This window comes from Carassius auratus, chromosome 46 (assembly GCF_003368295.1).
Source record: "Carassius auratus strain Wakin chromosome 46, ASM336829v1, whole genome shotgun sequence".
NCBI lineage: Eukaryota > Metazoa > Chordata > Actinopteri > Cypriniformes > Cyprinidae > Carassius > Carassius auratus.
The window spans coordinates 13,949,127-13,968,274 of record NC_039288.1 but is presented as its reverse complement, the minus strand read 5'-3'; the positions used below and the strand labels follow the sequence as shown (position 1 = coordinate 13,968,274).

Here is a 19,148-nt window from a genome sequence, read left to right as displayed (position 1 = left end):
CGCATCAGTTCCTAATAGAGGCTCTTGTCTAGCAGCTATTTATGATGATTAATGGGAGCAGAGCACTGTGCCCTCCTCCTAGGCTTCTCTAGTGACACAGGTAGACAGCTAGCATTCCAAACAAGCGCCCACACATGTGCATTTCCCTCCCCTTTCGGCCCGCTGATATTAATAAAATATAATGGCTGAAAATCTCTAATCAAAGCATGGAGGATAATTAAGGGAGCTCTGTCATTAAGTAGTGGGCAAGTGGAGATAACGAGCTCCCCCAGAGACTGCATTACAGCACCGCTCTCTTCCTCCATCACTGCCACCAACACAGGTCCAGCTCTCATTACAGCCCTCCACATGCCCAAGCGACTCAGCTCCACTTCTACAAGAGCCAAGTGCTTTCATTAATGTTCCATGTTTGGAAGGATGGGAGGCAGAAGTCATCATTATGCTGCCAAAAAGCCTGTGCAATGAGATGTCTCGGCAGTTTAGCCAAAAACGAGAGCAGAGGAACTGAGACTTTGAATAGCGTTACATCTCTACCTTTGATCATTAATTTAAAAAAAGTTTTGGTGCATAATTTAGACCTCACACAACCATATAGCTTCCTTTTAAATTCTCCCAGCCGGGTCAACACTGTAAGTTAATTATAAGCTAAAATTATCCAGGAGTTTGATTAGATAACCAATTTCTGCAGCTCATATTCAGAGATAAAGAATGCCTTGTGGATTACAAATCAGCTGTTAAAGGACGAGGGGACATTCACCTGTGGAAATGTGACTGGGTTAGGACACATTTTGAATCGTTTTTTCGCCATTTTCTTCTCAGGGGAACCTAATCCTCCTAAACTGGAGGCAAAGACACTGTCCACAGGCAACGAGATGAAGGTCCACTGGATCAAGCAGGACGATGGGGGCTCTCCCATCAAACTCTATCTAGTGCGCTACAAAGCTGTGAGTATGATTGGACATGAGGTAACATACTTAACTCATCCTGTCGTCTGATTTATTTATACTGCCGATCCAAGAGTGACATGCTTTCAGAGGCAGTGAAGCTCACGGATCAGTGACTTATGAAAGTTTGCACGATAAAAAAGGGCTGGTGGGGTCTAGTTTAAAAACACGTGTAGTGTTCTTATAAATCAACTCTTTGTATTCATGGTTTTTATACCATTTTTAAGACCAAATATATCCCATGAATTAATGCAGGGTTCTTCTCTGTGAAATAATTTTCCTGTTTTCATGTTTTGTTTTTAGTTTTTCCTGCATTATTCTGCTTGTTGGTAGCACCATGTGCCTTTGATTTGGCGGACATATATCTGTTTTTCAAATACTACTGAGCAGTAACTATTGAAATATTTAATAGTTATTATATTTATAGTTATTATGTTTATTTAAATATTTGTTCTATTTTTCTTTATTATGAAATTTTATTTTGAAAATAAAAACATAATCATCATAGAAGATGTGTTTTTAAATTCAGTGTATGTGTGAGTTGAATTGTTATGTATTTTTAAAGAAATGAGCTTAAAGTGTGTCCACATGTGTCCGTAGAAGAATCGCCAGGACTGGAAGCCGGAGATTCGCCTGCCCAACGGCAGCGAGTACGTTGTTCTGCAAGGTCTGGAATGGAACACGGAGTACGAGGTCTCCGTCATTGCCGAAAACCAGCGAGGACGATCTGATCCCGGCACACTCTCCTTCAGGACCTTGCCAGAACCCACCGCCATCCCAGGTACGGCCCACCCCCTAACCGTGAAGCACAGCCACTGCCAGCCTGAGCAGCCAACAGCCCGAGCGCCTCAACCCAACCCTTGTTAACACCATCCTACTAGCAGGTCTTGTTGTGGATTTCACAGGCCACCCTTGTGTCAATTCAGGTTGTGGCCTGGCCTTCCTCTACAGAGTGATTCGACACAATCTAAGAGTAATAATAGTGCAGAGTGATAAATATCTGTGAGAGGTGGTCATGGGTGAAGCCTGGAGACCTTCAGCTCCTCTCCAGAGCCTTGACCCCTCCGGCAACCTCCCCCTGACTCTTGCAGCCGGCTTTATTGCTCATCTCGAAGCGATTGTAGATGATATCAGTGAAGATGAGATTTTCCATTTGCTACTCGGAAGGCAAAAAGTCACAGCAGGCCCGTTCAACCATTCACCCCCTCCACAACGGGCTTGTTTGGTCTGTGCTCCATTGGCAGTGCTGTGTTTTTGTTTTCTTGCGAGCTGCTTCCCCGCTGATAAAAATTGGGCCTTAGATCATCCCTCTGTCTCTTTCTGGAGGCTGAACTGAGGCTCAGTTCAGGCTCATTGTGGCAGACCAATTGAATTGGGCTGACTATCCACCTGTTCTCAGTGGGGATGCATCCTCTGGTTTTGCATGATGTGCTTCATCAGGATTATTTGGTTTAATGCTTTACTGAGGACCTAACAGGCATCTGCCGATGCATGGCCAAGAGACCTGCTTTTTCTCATCCGCTTAGTGGGAAGCAGCCATATAGCAGTGGGAGCTTTGGATCTCGGAGCACTTGTGCAAGACAGGTTCGGATGTATAGAAATGCCTTCCTTTGTCTCTTTTCTCATCTCGCCACACTTACACATTGCAGAGTTGTTAACCTCAATGTGTAACATGTGGGAGTTCAAAAAAGCGGCTTTATTTTTAGCCCAACATCTGCAGTGCATCAGCTGGAGCAGCTGCTGTTAGAAACGATGGTCCAAAAACAGCTGCTCAGACAGAGATTCATGCTTCTCTAGAGTCTTATATTTGGTCCAGCTTGCAGGAGACAGGGTAGAAACTCCTTAAAACTGTCTAGACACTATTATTATCACATGGCACATTCCTTCACTTTGCAGATGGTCAGCACATCAAGAGTTTGGCAAGAATTAAAATAGGGATAATGGGTTGTGCTCAACCCTGGCCACACGACAAATGCTAAAGCTCTACTTCCTGTAATCCAAATCTCCCTGGCTACAGTTGACAAGGAGTAAAAGCTGTTCTAATACAACTCCCGTTATTGTTTGTGCCATTTACATAACATCAGAAAACCAATTCCTTCACCCAGCACTTTATTACAGTATATTGCATCATAACCTGTTTGTTTCGCCTTGACTTCTGTTCTGACTGGGCAACATTTCCCTGGTGTTTGCGACATAGAAAGATGAAAGCTGGTTTGTTTTCCGAATTTCCTGTAGAATGTTTTTCTTGATTTGAATTAATTATAATTCACTCAAATGCAATTTTCTGGCAGCACTTGTTTAAAGCTGAAGTGTGCATTTTATGTAATTAATGTCTAATTTTAAAATATCTTCGCTATCTGTACATTAGAGACAACTATAAATAAACCAGATGAATTTCTCCAAAAAGTGTAAACACTGTCTCTGTGGTGCAATTGATGACCACTGGGTTTGGGATGGGACTATCTGTTTGACAAAGCAATTGCCGTTTTCTCTTTTATTTTTGCAGCAATTGCAGCAATTACTCTTTTTGTTATTAATGTGGCAATACAGTTTATAGAGGCAAGCAGAGCGGAAAATGCACACTTCACCTTTAAAGAAAGAGAGGATATGTAAGTTGTATCAAAATTGGCAGTAAAGTATATATGCAATGTCAAATACCAGGACAGTTGCCTGATCTGTGTTTCTTCATTGTACGTGTCTTAGTGTCCCTTATCATTCCATGTTTTCCATCATTTGACTACTGTTGTCCTTTCATTCTCGACTTGCTGTCATTGCTGTGCTTTTAGCATGCTATGACCTTCTTACTTTGGTTTTTACTAACTTGCTGGAAATTTCCTTTGATATTCTTTTCTTGATTAACCTTTTAAACTTAATTTTCAGTATTTGACCTATTCTCTGTCTCTCTCTTTTTTCTCTCTCCCTCTCTCCCAATTTCTTTCCCTGTTTTTTCCCTTCCTTCCCTCCCTCTTTCCCTTTTTCTGTCTCCATGTGTAAAATCGGACATCACCGGATCATCGCATTTTCAAACATGCACTTTTTGTTTTCTCCTGTGCACTGTCCCTGTGGTCTTTGGGTGTCTTTTTTGTTGTGGTGGTGTGGGATGTGTGGTCTCAGCAACCCTTGGCTGCTCCTCTGTGACGTACGCTCTCGTCACTCTCATGTTCTCCATGCTGACTCTGCTAGTGCTCTCATAAACTGGGGCTCGCCAGAGAAGAGGAGCCCCGTCCACTCTTCAACCCCACACCCTTCAGTTTTCTATGCCTTTCTGATCCTATCGCAGGCTACACACACAAACAAACAAACAAACAAAAAAGAATATCAGTTAAATGTATTGGAATTAATTGGAATTTTTAAGTTTCTTATTCATTTTATGTTTAAGCAAGACAACGTCAGTATGTTTGAAAAGTTTTTTTTTTTTTTTCAAACCATGGACTTTTTGAAGTGTTGTAGAAAATCTTTCCCTATCAAGAAGCCTAGTTTCCTGATTTAATCTTGATATAATTATTCTAAGGCCCATTTAGGAGATCAAGTCCTAATTTTCATTGCCTTCATTAATTTAATTTTTTTTTATTCTTTCGTTATTGTTCTTTTTATTATTAAGATATTAACTAATTTGGAAGAGTTTGTGTGTTGACATGGAAAGTGTGTTTTTTTGTGACAAACTGTACATAATTTTAGATTCTGAAAATATATACTTTCTTGTAATGGACTTTTATTTACATTTTCTTTTCTCTGCTTCTTACTTGAAAACACCATTCAAAACTAATGCTACTGCTGTTAAACTCATTCACGTCAAAAGTGTCATTTTCAACAGTGTAATTTAATTATGTTCTGTAATACATTTTTTGTATACACATACGTGTATGGTGTCCTGCAGTAATCATTGTAGGTTTTAAGAAAATACGGTAAGCTAGTTAGATTGTTTTTATTATTTTGAGTTTCTAACGAACACACCATGGATTTGAGTCAAAATCTCACGACAGCGAGTTGCATGGGACCATAATGTGTGACCATTTCATGTTTATCCCATGATGACATGGTGCTCAGTGTCGGTTCGTAGGGACCCACAGAGCTTTTAATTTTTAAAGGGCAGGAGTGTACTGCAGTACTTCTGATTGACCATCTCTACTCTGAAATGCTAAATTCCTTAAGGCTGTTTTTTCTTGCTTAGACAGGATTTAACATAAACACCCCCCCAGACTGAATTTTAGTGTGAAACCCTCAAGCGTTCTTGTGTGCATGGCACCACCTCCGTTGTAACCGTATAAATCCATTTTGAACATTAGCGATGGACAGATACAGGTATGGGTGTTGCTTGGCCTCCAGCCAGCTGTCCGTCCATATTAAAGAAGATGGTGGTCAGTTTACACGTTCCAAGGCTGCTGGATGCCATCGAGAGTGGAAATGCGAGTGTCATTATTATTCAAGACCTATGCAGGCATTTCCTAGGAGTGTGTCAAGTGCAACTAATGTATTTAAGTGTCTTACAGTATAAAACCTCATATATTTGGCAGGGTTATGGAAATAAATGGGCGAGGGAATGGGGGTTGTTTGTTCAATAGAATGGAGTAGCATTTGTTTCCCATTTTGGAATGGATTCTCATGGTAATAAAGTGATGCGCCCTGGAGGTTTGACTCCTGGAAACGCATGTGCCAATCAGTTTGTCATGCTTATCATTCATATGCAGGTGCGTCTCCGTCTTTAATCGTTGTGTGTTGGTGCTAGGTGACATTTCATCAGAAAAGCAGCACCCCGTTTGGCCAGTCTGGGATGTTTAATGCCACTCCGGATGGATTATCGGCTTCATTCAGACTAGGCAGAACCAGAGGCAAAATGACTTGAGAATCCAGACTTGGCACCGGCAGAAGTGCCACTTGTTCACACTTATCACTGAGAGTGACTGGAAACGGAGGCAAGTGCCAAGTGTGGAGGTGTCTAAATAATCTGAGAGTCCTCAGAACAGACTGAAAATTTGTAATGACCATGCTGTAAAAGTTAAAATAGGTTTTTAGGGAAGAGTCACAATCATCAGATGTCTCTGGAGCTATTAAAATGATGATCTTCCAGTTGCTTTATTTAATACGTTCATAATAATATTCAACACAGGAGGTTAAAGTTTGGCTTGTTAGCATTAGCTAGCAGCTAGCCCCTGCCATAACTACATTCCGAGCACACAAAGCCTGTTTTTTCCATTGATGGCTATGCAAAATTAACCACAAATTAATTTGCTAGTACTTTTGTATTCTATAGAGTACTGCAGCCGTCATGTCAAAACTCAGAAGACTAATTTGCCAAGAGTTTTATAATAGTAAACATAACTTGACAATACTTGGATGTTTTAAAAAGTATTTAAGTAATAAAAAGTATTATCAATTTACATTTACCGCAGACGTTGTTTTACTCTAAAATAAACTGAATATAAATTGACAAACCTTATTGAAAAAAAAACCTTTCTCAAGAGAACACGTGGCACATTAGAACTCTCTCTCTCTCTCTCTCTCTCTCTCTCTCTCTCTCTCTCTCTCTCTCTCTCTCTCTCTCTCTCTCTCTCTCTCTCTCTCTCTCTCTCTCTCTCTCTCTCTATATATATATATATATATATATATATATATATATATATATATATATATATATATATGTGTGTGTGTGTGTGTGTGTGTGTGTGTGTATAATGTTAAGTCACATGACATTTACAGCTCAAATAATTGGCTTCAAAAAATGTGTCCAGAACTGAGTGTCCATGAGCATAAACTGATGTATACATGTGCCATGGGAATGCTAACGGCTAACTGTGTCCAGGTATTTTGGACTGCCTAGATTCCCCCCAACACTCATATAGCATATACCATTTTTTCACAATAATTTTCATTATTAAGAACATGATAAGGTTTGTAATACGTGGATACATCTCGAGTGTCTTGAATACCTTTCAAGCACGCTGCTGAGTCAGCAGAGTTAGCCGTTTTTGGCCAATGAAGGAGCTCAGCGAGACAGCCTTTGTGCTCAGATGTGTGCTGTGATTTATCGCACTTGTTAAAATGCAGGCTGAAGCTCAGGAAAACAAGTGCGACCCACTCCGAGCCCTGAGCTAGGAGAAACGCTCTCGGCCCTCTCCTGGATGGTCGGTAGATTAAATCTGTCAGCTCTACCTCCCGTTACCCAGCCTCTTAAACACATCCGTAGAGTTTGTTGACTGCTACGATGTCTAGATTTCATCAAAAAGTCCACAGCACCAGATTACCTATCACACAGGTTTCTTGGTTTAAGTTCATAATACGTTTTGGTTTATTGTAGGTTTATTGCAGGTCTTGAGCACAGTTTTCTGAAAGCATTGTGACTCGAGTAGAGCTACAGTTTTGTCTAATGAATTTTCCCTCCAGGTCTCTGTTGAGTGCATCCATAATTCATGATCTCCTTGATACATGAAGATGTGTTTTAGGTCTTTATGTGGCTCCATCAATGATTCAGATGGACGTTCCATTAGAGACACTTAATGCGAAGTTGCCTAGAACTCGATATAAGCCTAATTGTAAATTCTGTCAGCTTGTTCAATGTTCATCTTAATTCGCGGTATAATTTATGGCTGTATACTCACAAGAATACTTGAATGGAGTGCCAATAGAGTGTTGGGCTAACAATAAACTATGTTAGCTAATTTTTTTGCAGCCACCATATTATATCATGTGTTCTATGCCAGGTGAAAATGTTGTCTAGGTATACATATAAATATATACAAGAAAGTGAATTTGCTTACAACCTATTATAGAACAACTGCTTTATGATAGGTATTAGCTTTTTACCTGTCTCAACTGTTTATGTGTACACTATTTTATTTTATTATTTTATAGAATTTCCAATCATAATCTGTCCAAAATAGGCAGTATTTACTTTAAGCTGCATCACATCTCCCTTTGTTAGTCCAAAAGCACTTAGTTTATCTTTTATAATGTCCACTTGAAAACTAAGTCATCTTCCTACATTTGAATCAAATATTTCAGCATAGATTTCTATGGATTGAGTTTAAATGAATTGCCATGTTTACCGATGCAGCATTATGATCCATACAACCACATTTTCATTTTGGGTTGTGTTTACTGATCCAGACCCAACAGTCCGTCTCTGCAGATCCTGTAGCTATTTAGCATTTTCATGGTATAGCTTGTTATTCCTGGTAAGTAGTCTGTGTTTTCAAGAGCTGAAAACACAGTTCTGCTTGTGTTTCTCCATTTCATTTAATCCTTGTTCCTTTAACATGCTATTTTCTTTTATTTTCATCAGTATGGCTTACGTTTGTGTGTGTTTACGCTGGAGTTACCCCATAAGTGAATGCACTAAGAGCTGAATATTGAGATTATCTTCGCTGTTCCATACCAACGCAGTTTCTCTATTGAAATATGTGCATGAATGTGAACAGAACAAGCCTTGTAGTCAGCGTTCTGAAGACAGCTAAAGTTCTGTAAAAAAAAGAGAGTTAATTTTGTCTCTGAATAAGCATGCTGGGTTCATTTTCATGTGAGTGGTGAATGCCCTGCTTCAGAATGACGCTGTATGTGATGTGATGTTGTATACTGTGTGTGGATGAACTGTATCCCACTTTGGCAGTCTGTGTGGAGAACATATATATTATGGGGGTGAATTCACTAATAATTAACTAATAGTGGTGTTTATTTGCACATTTGTTGTTTTAGTAATTAGAGATTGCATGAAGGAATTATGCTAATCAGGTAACAAAATCAATGCTGTTTGCACTTCACATTTCCTGGTCCTGGTTGTGAAGGATATAGCAGACAAACATAATCTGGAATACTTTTCTGCAACTGTGCAGCATCCATCCATGCACCTCTTTAAAATGTGTAAGAAGGACTCATCTACATCTACACTCATATACGCCCCGGCTATAACGCTCTTCTCTATTGCTAGATTATCATTTGATGAATTGCTGTTGCCATGATTAATATAAAATGTACACAAACAAAATTCTGTTAACCGCATTGACGTTATGTTTTGTGAGGTTCAATTTCAAATTTACAAAGAGAGGAGGATTTCTCTAAATACAGTGACTTAAAGGGACAGGTCATGCAAAAAAGAAAATTCTAAATGATCATTTACTCACCCTCATGTCATTTCAAACCTGTATGACTTTATTTATTTAAATTGTTGTTGTGCACTATATTTTGAGATACATTCCTATTTTATGTTCCACAGAGGAAAGTAAGTCACAAACAGGTTTGGAACAACATGAGGGTGAGTAATGACCTGTTTTTGGATGACCTGTCCCTTTAGTTTAAACACAAAGCAGTGCATTTCAGCACCTTTAGTACCTTGTTATACTGGATTGCTGATTGTTAGTGGAAAAAGCCACAGGTTTTTAGAGTATGTAAAAGAACAACTGTTTAGTGAATTCGCCCTTATGTGTTTCAATGAGTGTGTTGGCTTTAGTCCTAACTGCCTTCAACAAACCAATCATTTCAGCTCACTTCAAATTACAGTACAGTACAGCATACAAAATATACTATATGGAAATGTAATTTTTTATTCTAGATTGCATAGATCACTGTGGCACTGTGGAAAAGCCTCACACTTTAAGACCTGGTCTGTGATAAAATCTTGTTTCCTTTTTTTCTTTGACTTTTCCTCCGTCCCAAAGAAACCAGCTCAGGGATGGGCACCGGGGCAATCGTGGGCATCCTCATTGTGGTCTTCGTCCTGCTCCTCTTCGGCGTGGACGTCACATGCTACTTCCTCAACAAGTGCGGCCTCCTCATGTGCATCGCCGTCAACTTCTGCGGCAAGTCTGGGCCCTCTTCCAAAGAGAAGGATATCGAGGAGGGAAAAGCCGCTTTCACGTGAGCCTGTCTTTTCCTTTCCCTCTCATCTGTGTATGTTCCCTTGTCCGATAACGCCATCCATCACGGCTCTCCCATCATTATCATCCCCATCAGCTCTACAGGAGGGCTTGAGGCAGGGCTGATAGTGACATATCTGACTTCATGAATGAGAATGATGTGAATATTGCCTCATGGCGGCCGTGTTGAGATAAGAGGAGAGGAGGAGAGGTGCATGCTGGTTAGGAATGAAAAGGCTGCCTCGTTGCATCTGTTTTAGTAGCCTTTGAAAACGCAATGCAAAGAAAACCTTTTCTTTTTTAACTAGTGAGCTATTATATCCCAATTGTGATGTCGTGTTATTTCACTGAAGGACTCAACAACCGTTTTTGATTATGATAAATATTTATAGCACCATATTGTCATATTTGTCAGACAACAGTGTATTCTAAATATATTTATATTTTGTCATGCAAAAATATTGATAAAACATTATTTGATTTGACATTATTTTTTACAAAAAAAGCTATTTTGGAATCATATTTTTTTTTTTATTAAAATTTATATTTTTATGAAAAGTGCCAAAGGTTTCACAAATATGCTAAATATTAAAAATATGTCCAAACAATTAAGAAATAAATTTTTTTCTATAATATAATTTTTTTTACCTTCCCTGCAAACGGTTTTACAAAAATGACACATTTTAAGTAAATCTGACAATAGAATATAAAAAAAGCCCCCTTTCCCCTTACATTTCTTACTATGATACCATGACAGCTATAAATTAATATAAACACACTTTTGCCAGAAAAGTACACCATGTGGTGCGAGACAAATTTGTTTATAATCAACCCGTTTTAATCAGTGCTGCAAATTTGAACAAATCCTTATCGGTGTTAGCCAGCAATGTTCACTACACGTTCGCAAGCCATATAACAACACCCCTTGTGTCATTTGTTTATCTGGGTAACTCTGGTGTGTCATCTTTTACAGTAAGGATGAATCTAAGGAGCCCATTGTGGAGGTAAGGACTGAGGAGGGACACACACCAAACCATGAAGGAGGAGGACCCACCGAACCCAATGAGACCACCCCTTTGACAGACCCTGAGTGAGTCACTAAAAACACACACACACACACACACACACACACAGTCCATAACGCAAAAGTCTGGTCTTTTCTTCAGGTTATTAACATCTACTTGTGTTTAACAGTCTCTCTGTTGTAGTTTAATGGTGTAGATACCACACACCCCTCACTTTTTTTGTGATTACCTAACATGGTGTGTTTAATTTTGAAATGCATGTTGGACTTACTGATGTATGTCTATGTTTTGCCTTGGCCTCCCCCCCCCCCCACTCCTTTCTCTTTGTGTGAATCTCCTTCTCCCCGTCTCTCCTCTCTCTCTTCCCACTGTCCTCACAGGCACGCTGCTGACACCACAGCAACAGTAGTGGACTTGCTTCCCTCTGTAACCACTAACTCAGACCCTGGCACTGACAGTCCTACTAGCGATAGCACCACCCTTACCTCAAGCACTGCCCCTGCAGCCAACCCTAAAGCGGTCCCTAAAGCTACCCCCCAGTCCAGCACCCCCAAACCTAGCATCACCTCACCCACCTCCCCACAAGCTGCTCCTGCAGCCGTGGCCCCTCTGGTGGACCTGAGCGATACACCCTCCAACCAGACCTCAAAGTCCTTAGATGCCCCCCAGCCGTCTGATTCAACCCCTGCAGATCCGGCCAAAGCCAATGGCCAGAGCCCGGCTGAGCTGGCAAACTCCCCCCAAAGTAAGGACTCTCAGGTACAGGGAGGAGCCCACCAGACAACAGATAATGACCTTGCCAAGGATGCGCTGGGCAAGCCCTCCAGCGACCCTTCCAGCGCACCGTCCGCACCCAACCAGGACGAGTATGGCCACCTCTACATGTTTAGTTGTGTTTGTGTCCTTAACCATCTCCACTTTCTCACTGTCTGTTTCTTCATCACCCCTCCTTCCTGTTCAGTTACTTCTCACTTCTTAATGTAAAATCAGAATTTCATCTGGTTCCACCTGCATCTCCAACCTTTCGTATTCCGTTTGGTATTCAAATGAGAGACTTTATTTGCACCTCTGTAAAAACCAATTCAATGGCGGCGTTTCAAAGCACAGTGGAATTATAAATGTGTCAAATTGTTCTTTTGGTTTTGTTTTTTGGAGCAAGCTAATTGATTCCTCTATTAATGCTGGCAGAGCCTCACAATGATTGGTTGTCGCAAATGGCACAATTCCACAGCTGATGATTTTAAATGATGGCTTTCAAGGCTGAAAAGGACAGTGAGAAATAAATTAGCAGCCTTAATGGTGCTATTGTATAAAAGAGCATCTTAGAGAAGGCTAATGTATGATTGTTGTAATTACATTAATATATGAGATGAGGTGCGGAGTCATTGGTGCCTCTGTGGGTGAAATGGCCACTTTCAAATGGCCAGCTGATGTACACATCAAGGGTAATGTTGGTAACAAAAACAGAAGGAGAAAAAACAGCAATGGAAATATTCCCATTAAATATGCAAAACATAAAACGACAACATGAAGTTTATTTACAGAGACAATTACAGTTTGACAGAAACGCATCTGATTGTCAGGTAAACAACCATCACAGTTCAGTTTAGTTCACTTTTTGTATATGATGTTACAGATACATTGCAATTCAAAAAACTCTAGGGAGAAAAAACAACAACAACAATGTTTCTTGAGCAGCAAGTCATCATATTAGAATGATTTCTGAAGGATCATGTGACACTGAAACTCAGCTTTGCCATCACAGGAATATTTCAAATATATTCAAATAGAAAACAGTTATTTTAAATTGTAATGATATTTCACAACATTACCGTTTTACTGTATTTTTTAATGAAATAAATTCAGCCTGGGTGAGACATTTTCAAAAACATAAAAAAATAGTACCAACCCCACACTTTTGAATAGTAGTGTATTTATGCAGTCAACTACACCACAATAATCATACAATAGTTGTTTCTGAAAATAATATCTCTCTGAAACAGTGGGAAGACAACACAAATTCAGTTTAGAGTCTCGTTTAGTTGATCCAAATGGCCTCGAACAGATTTCTCGAATATATTCCAACAGTTCTTAGCTATGAACTTTGCAAACTTTAATAAAACCAACCAGGACTTGTTCTCCATCTGACAAAAGATTTGAGTGGATTTGGTCCATGGCTTTGAATCAGATATGTGCCAGAGATGCCAGAATGATAGTAGTTACAATTGTTCAATGGCACATTTTTATTGTTCACAAGCACTAAGCTATGTTGTTGTGAAATTTAACTAAAACTAGCGAAAATTTCAGCTATAATGTACAAAATATACATAAATTAAACAACCCTGCTCCATATTCGCTGGAGCCATGCTGAGAGCATCAGTGCCTCTGAGTAGCACTGGTTTCATTCATTCAAAGGTGCATATTGCAAAATTAAACAAACATTTCACATCTGACTGACTCAGTCCTGCTAGATTTATGGAGCTTCCTAATGTAGCCAGAAGTAGTGGCATCTCCAGACTCCTCAGTTGCTCTATTGCGAAGTACAGAGAAAATCGGCTGTCGAACATTAAGCCAAAACTTCCAGCAGGGAATTAGTTGGAACATGGCATTTGTTAAATATTTACCAGAGACTTTGTTTTCCCCACTTCCATTCGTGCTGTGTAGTTTCTGCTTTCTATGTATGGCCCAGTCGGCGCATGTCAGGCTTGTTCTCTCTCTCAGTTGTCTAATTTGAGCAGGAAAACTCCTGGGAAGTTGCCTCTGATTAGTTGCCGCCTGGACTTATTGGCTGTGTCTGTAGATTTTCAGCTACCAGAGCGACTTCCCTAGTCTTCACAGAGCCTGCAGAATATCAATGGAACTCAATCTGTCTCTCAAGACACCTAAAGTCAGAGTTTTTCCCCTTCAAGAATGAGAGTTTGCACTTTTAAAGACAGCTCGCCAAGGATGCAAACTGACAAATGACGGAGGGTTTTCTTGTGATGCCGCTGGAGCCTCAGCTCGCTCAGAAGGAATAATGTTGCTTTGTGTCTGTCGCAGTCGTTCGACGGGACTCTGCACACTTGGCTGCTCTTCATAAGAGCCGGGATGTGATCAGATAGCTTTATTGTGATGAGCGTAGCGACATTCCACCGGGGGACAAACAGCTCAGACCTCGGACACTGACAAAGCAGCTTGCTCTTATGTCGTACCACTGAGATCGTGTAGATTGTAACACGAGACGCCCTCACTCCGCTACACACATTCTGTTCCCTACAAAGCCTCTCTGTGGCTCTGCTGTATCCAAGAGCGCTCGACACTGCCGCCGATGGTCCTGCGTCATGGCATAGAAGTCGGTTGCTGTCCAGGCGTGTTTGATGAATATAATGAACAATCATTCACAGCTGATATCAGCCGGGCAGGTTGGAAGGGAACGTGTTAGAAATGCAATAGGGACCGTCCATCTCGATTTCCTGCCAGCAAAACTCATCTTTAATTTTCGTGGTTCATTATGCATTTATGAATGAATTGGCACACCAGTACAGTCAATTCCATTACAGGAATTATCAGCGTTTTGGAGAGAATCAGCCTACTGCAAAATAATTTAAGTAAACTTCCTTTTTTCAAGGCCCACTATTTGCTCTGTCAGCTCCCTTGAGAACAAATGTCTGTGTGCCTGTAAAATATTCAGTAATAGGCAGTTTGCGGTGGATGATTTTCATTTATTTATGATTTATTATTTATTATTATGCTTTTTGCTCCAGCCTGACCCCAAGAGACAAGCACTCTGTGTATCAACAAAACTATTACACAGCCAATGAGCGCAGAGGGAGAGGTTAACATTTATGCAGTTTTATGAGGATTGTGTCTGCAGCTGAGTCTGTGCAGCAGAAAGGATCTCTGCACCAATGCCATGGGTTTACTGCTCACAGCAAGCTTTAACTTGAGTATTATGATTCATATGAATCATACCTGCATGCAATGTTCCTCTGTCTTCATACATACTCATGAATTATCTTTGATGTTAGCATAAGATAACCAAATAAGATCCTGTTAGCTGGGAAATTAATTGGCTAGACTGAAGTCTGTTCCCTCTAAACTTAAAGGGACAGTTCACCCAAAAATCAAAATGTGCTGTCTTATTTTCCTCCTAATGTCATTTCAAAACTGATGATAGCATGATAAAAGTACTACATACGATCTATCATTCCAAAGATTTTTTTTGTTGTTGTTGAAAGAAATGTATTAGACCATTTCACAGTGTCCTCCTTCTTCCCCAGCTCCACCTGTATAGACCTACTACAGGTTATTTTATATGCTATTTGTGCAACAGAGGTATGTCTTAAATACTCACAGCATGGACACTAAAAGACTGGAGTAATGGCTGCTGAATATTCAGCTATGCCAAAACAGAAATTAATTACATTTTGAAATACATTAAATAAATGAACGTACCAAAGAAACCTAGTCAAGATTTTTGTCACATAGTGCTACCATATTAAGACTGAAAAAATGACTCATATGAACCACTTTTATGTTCATTTTATGGTGTTTCTTTGTCATTTGTGGAGCACTGAGCACCAGTCTTCATTCACTTTCATTATGTTGAAAACAATGCCTAGCATATTCTTCAGTTTGGTCAAAATCCATCTTTTGTGTTCCACTGAAGAAAGAAAGAATGAAAGAAACTCATACAGGTTTGAAAGAACATGAGGGTGAACAAATCATGACAGAATTGTCATTTTTGGGTGAGCTGATCCTTGGAAATACAGTAGTATAAAAAGGGGAGGCAGCCAAACAGAGGACTGATAGACACTGCTGATAAACGTCTCTTTTTTCTCTCTTTCCCCCAGTGGTAAAATTGTTGTAGATGACAAAAGTAAAACGCCAGACATGGAGGTAAAGAAAAACCCGGCGGAGGTGAAGACAGTCCCTAATGAAGCCCCCCAGACGAACGGCAACGAGAGCAAAGCATGATCCGGAATGGACGGCGAACAACATTCACAGACAGACAGCACCACACCACCACCACATCTCAAATACAAGGGGTTCTTTCTTCAGTGTCTTTAAGTTCACAGAACAATACACGTCAAAATGTATAGAGCGCATAAAGAGCTCGCGCATATGCCTTTTATTTTATACTTTTTGATTGTTTCTACCATTGAAGCCTTTCTTTTTTTCATCAATGCAAGAAGGAAAGATTATTTTCCTCTAGTGCAGTCTCCTTGACCTCTGTAAGTAAGATCAGTGACTTCAAATACACCTATCACAGTTATCACCTTTTCGCCTTCACACATTCAATTCTGTCCTGTTTTATTACATGCAGTATTGCCATTGTTATTGTCTGTCACATTAATTTTTGAGGGAACATTTTTGATGTTTTACTTATGTTTAAATAATGTACAAAAGCAACTGCCTTTTATTATTATTGTTTTTTTTTTGTCACATTATTATAAAAAACAAATTGAGAGCGAGAAAGAAAGGGTGTTAACAATAGATTTTTAGCATGCTTGCTTTGCAGAATTATTTTTATATATGTCTTCTTCTTTTTTACCCCAGCCCTGAGTGTTTACAGCATTTTGCTCTGATATCCCTCATTAACATGACGTTTGCTTCTGTAGCAAACCCGACACAAACAATTACACAATTAACTAGCGGTTAGGGTTAGACTGTGCAAATCACCACTACTACTTTTTCCTGTTTTATCCCGTTTCTCCTGAACCTTAGAGTTTCTTCTTTACTTTAGGTTTTTAGGAGATACTTGATTTAAAAAAAAGTCTTACAGTCTTAAAAAAAAAACTAAAACATTAGGTACAACCAAGAGCTCTTGGTTGCACTCGTGGCATAATGAAAACATCAGGCGCACGTGTTCACGTCCCATATCACGTCTGCCCATTGCTCTATTGGCTTTTGCCCATGTAATTAATAAATGTTGTTAAAATGAAGCCGTGACCCTTTGATACTAATAAAAATTCAAATACTTGTCAGTTTTTGTTTGTTTGGTTGGTTGGTTTTTGACTTAAATGGCCAAATTATTGTTTTACTTTTTATTTAAGCCATAGTACTCCAGTGTGGATCGTAGCATAAAGAATATTCAGCCTGACTTTTTTTACAGAGTTTCTCATTCTTTAGCTGCAAGCTTGTGCACTGTGAATGCGTGAAAATCCTAGTGTGAATACAGTGTGTACTAGAATAAAACAAAACAAAAAAGTTTCCATAGGTTGTGAAAGCCGTAGCAGTTAGTTTAAATGATGTTGATCATGATAAGAATAAAAAAAAAAGATGATGACGGCTGCAGAGGTGAAATACAGACACAAAAGGAGTTGGTGCCTTCAATATGAACATCCTCTTGTATGCAGGTGACAACATACCCCAATGCTGTCAGATGGTCCAGATCTGTAAACTGTGAAAATAATAGTTTTGTTTCTTGATCAAAAGTGTCGTTACTTGGTCTTTTGGGTCTGAGGGTGTAAATGGATTGTGGCTTTCTGAAAACTTGAGATCTCAAAATCTGTACAACATGCCTCTAATTAACTGATGCAAAATAATACCCTATATATATATATATATATATATATATATATAAATGTAAATATATTCATTCACACAGGGTCGCCTGCTCTCCCGCCATTAAGTGACATCTAAAATAAGCATGCGATGTATTCTGAACTAGATGTCATTGGTGTTAAGGTTACGAATTGAATTGCTAAATAACTGAAAATGTCAAAGACTTGTACGTTTATCTGAATGTCAGTGAACTCTTGTCATTCATACAGTACGTTCACTGTTGTCTGCTTTTACAAGACAAACATCAAATGCTTTCATGGAGTTGAATGGTAACGTGTTTTAATAACTTTCATTATTAGGTCTTTAAACATCATGCTACTTGAATGTACGCTTGTGTTCTGTTAAGCATTTGTAATGTAATAAAATTAATAATGAAAGTTATTTTTGAAGTGATTCTGGTCTAATAAGCATCTGAGAGGCTTGCAGAAACTGTACCAGGAGGCATACAAGCTCTTTCTTCTCTGAAAAACAAGCTTTTGATTTATACCGGCATTCAATGTGGGACCAATTTGTTTGTATGCTTACACTCATGGCATTTGAAAGACAAAAAGTCTGTTTAAATGATCGTTTCCAAAGCATTTAAGGCTCATCAACTCAGCAGATTAAGCCCGTTTGAAGTGTACTGGTTTCTATCATCATTTCATTCTCATCTCAGACCTTTATAAGACATCTGTCTCTTCATACCACACTGAGAGGCCCTTCTCACAGCTGTATACAGGTTTTTACAAATCAAATGTCACCCAAACTGCCACTGCTGTAAATACTAACCGACAACAAAATCTGACTTCATTCTGTCAAACAAGTTGTGTTCAATAAAATGAGAAAAAATATTTGATGTCTCTACTGTATCCTTTCACATGCACATCTGTTCTGCACAGGATCTTGGCCGTTGAAACACTGAGACATATTGAGACATATCCACACTGTTTTCACATAAGCTTGTTTTTCATAAACCATTTTCATAATAACTTGCAACTTGGTAGAAGAGACACTTATAATTGTAAATTCATATGAACACTTTAGTTATGCATTAGTATTATTTTAGAATATCTAATTATAGTTTAAGTAGTTTTTGTAATTGTATGTGCCTGTGTCAGTTTTTCTATTTTATTTTTATTCTAGACATTTCAGTATTTCAGAAAACTAGGCTGTTAATTGATGGGTTTCATTGTGACTGCTTATCCCAAGTAGTGTGACTCAATTGGGTTATGTTGTCACAAAGTTTAATGATCTTTGTCCTGGGCAACACAACGCATTACACACACACACATATACACATACATAGATACACACACTAAACAAAATTATAAACACAACACTTGTTTTTGTCCCCATTTTTCATCAGCTGAACTCAAATTTCTAAGACTTTTTCGACGTACACAAAAGACCTATTTCTCTCAATTATTGTTCTAAAAATCTGTCTAAATCTGTGTTAGTGAGCACTTCTCCTTTCTCGAGATAATCCATCCACCTCACAGGTGTGGCATATCAAGATACTGATTAGACAGCATGATTACTGCACAGGTGTGCTTTAGGCTGGCCACAGTAAAAGGCTATGTTGGCAGGAACTGGAACACGCTGTTGTACTCACCGATCCAGAGCATCCCAAACATGCTCAGTGGGTGACATATCCGCTGATTATGCTGGCCATGCAAGAACTGGGATGTTTTCAGCTTCCAGAAATTGTGTACAGATCTTTGCAACACAGGGCCATGCATCATGCTGCAACATGAGGTTATGGTTGTGTGTGAATGGCACAACAACGGGCCTCAGGATCTCAGGATCTA

The 19,148-nt window shown here is 39.3% G+C and overlaps 1 protein-coding gene across 13 annotated transcripts in view; it reads left to right on the top strand.

Annotated features, from left to right (window-relative positions):
* LOC113064306 (neural cell adhesion molecule 1-like) overlaps positions 1 to 17,079 on the top strand; it is a 213,255-nt gene extending 196,176 nt beyond the window's left edge. For 7 of the 13 annotated variants that reach the window (XM_026235002.1, XM_026235003.1, XM_026235008.1 and 4 more), the window contains 6 exons: positions 820 to 944; positions 1,545 to 1,725; positions 9,593 to 9,791; positions 10,764 to 10,880; positions 11,196 to 11,681; positions 15,648 to 17,079. In XM_026235002.1, coding sequence (XP_026090787.1) covers positions 820 to 944; positions 1,545 to 1,725; positions 9,593 to 9,791; positions 10,764 to 10,880; positions 11,196 to 11,681; positions 15,648 to 15,771 — 1,232 coding nt within the window. In that variant the 3' untranslated portion in view covers positions 15,772 to 17,079. Of the gene's footprint in view, positions 1 to 819; positions 945 to 1,544; positions 1,726 to 4,058; positions 5,602 to 9,592; positions 9,792 to 10,763; positions 10,881 to 11,195; positions 11,682 to 15,647 lie in introns of those variants that run through there. The other 6 variants (XM_026235010.1, XM_026235011.1, XM_026235015.1 and 3 more) reach the window with 2 other exon arrangements.
* Positions 17,080 to 19,148: the final 2,069 nt, after the last annotated feature.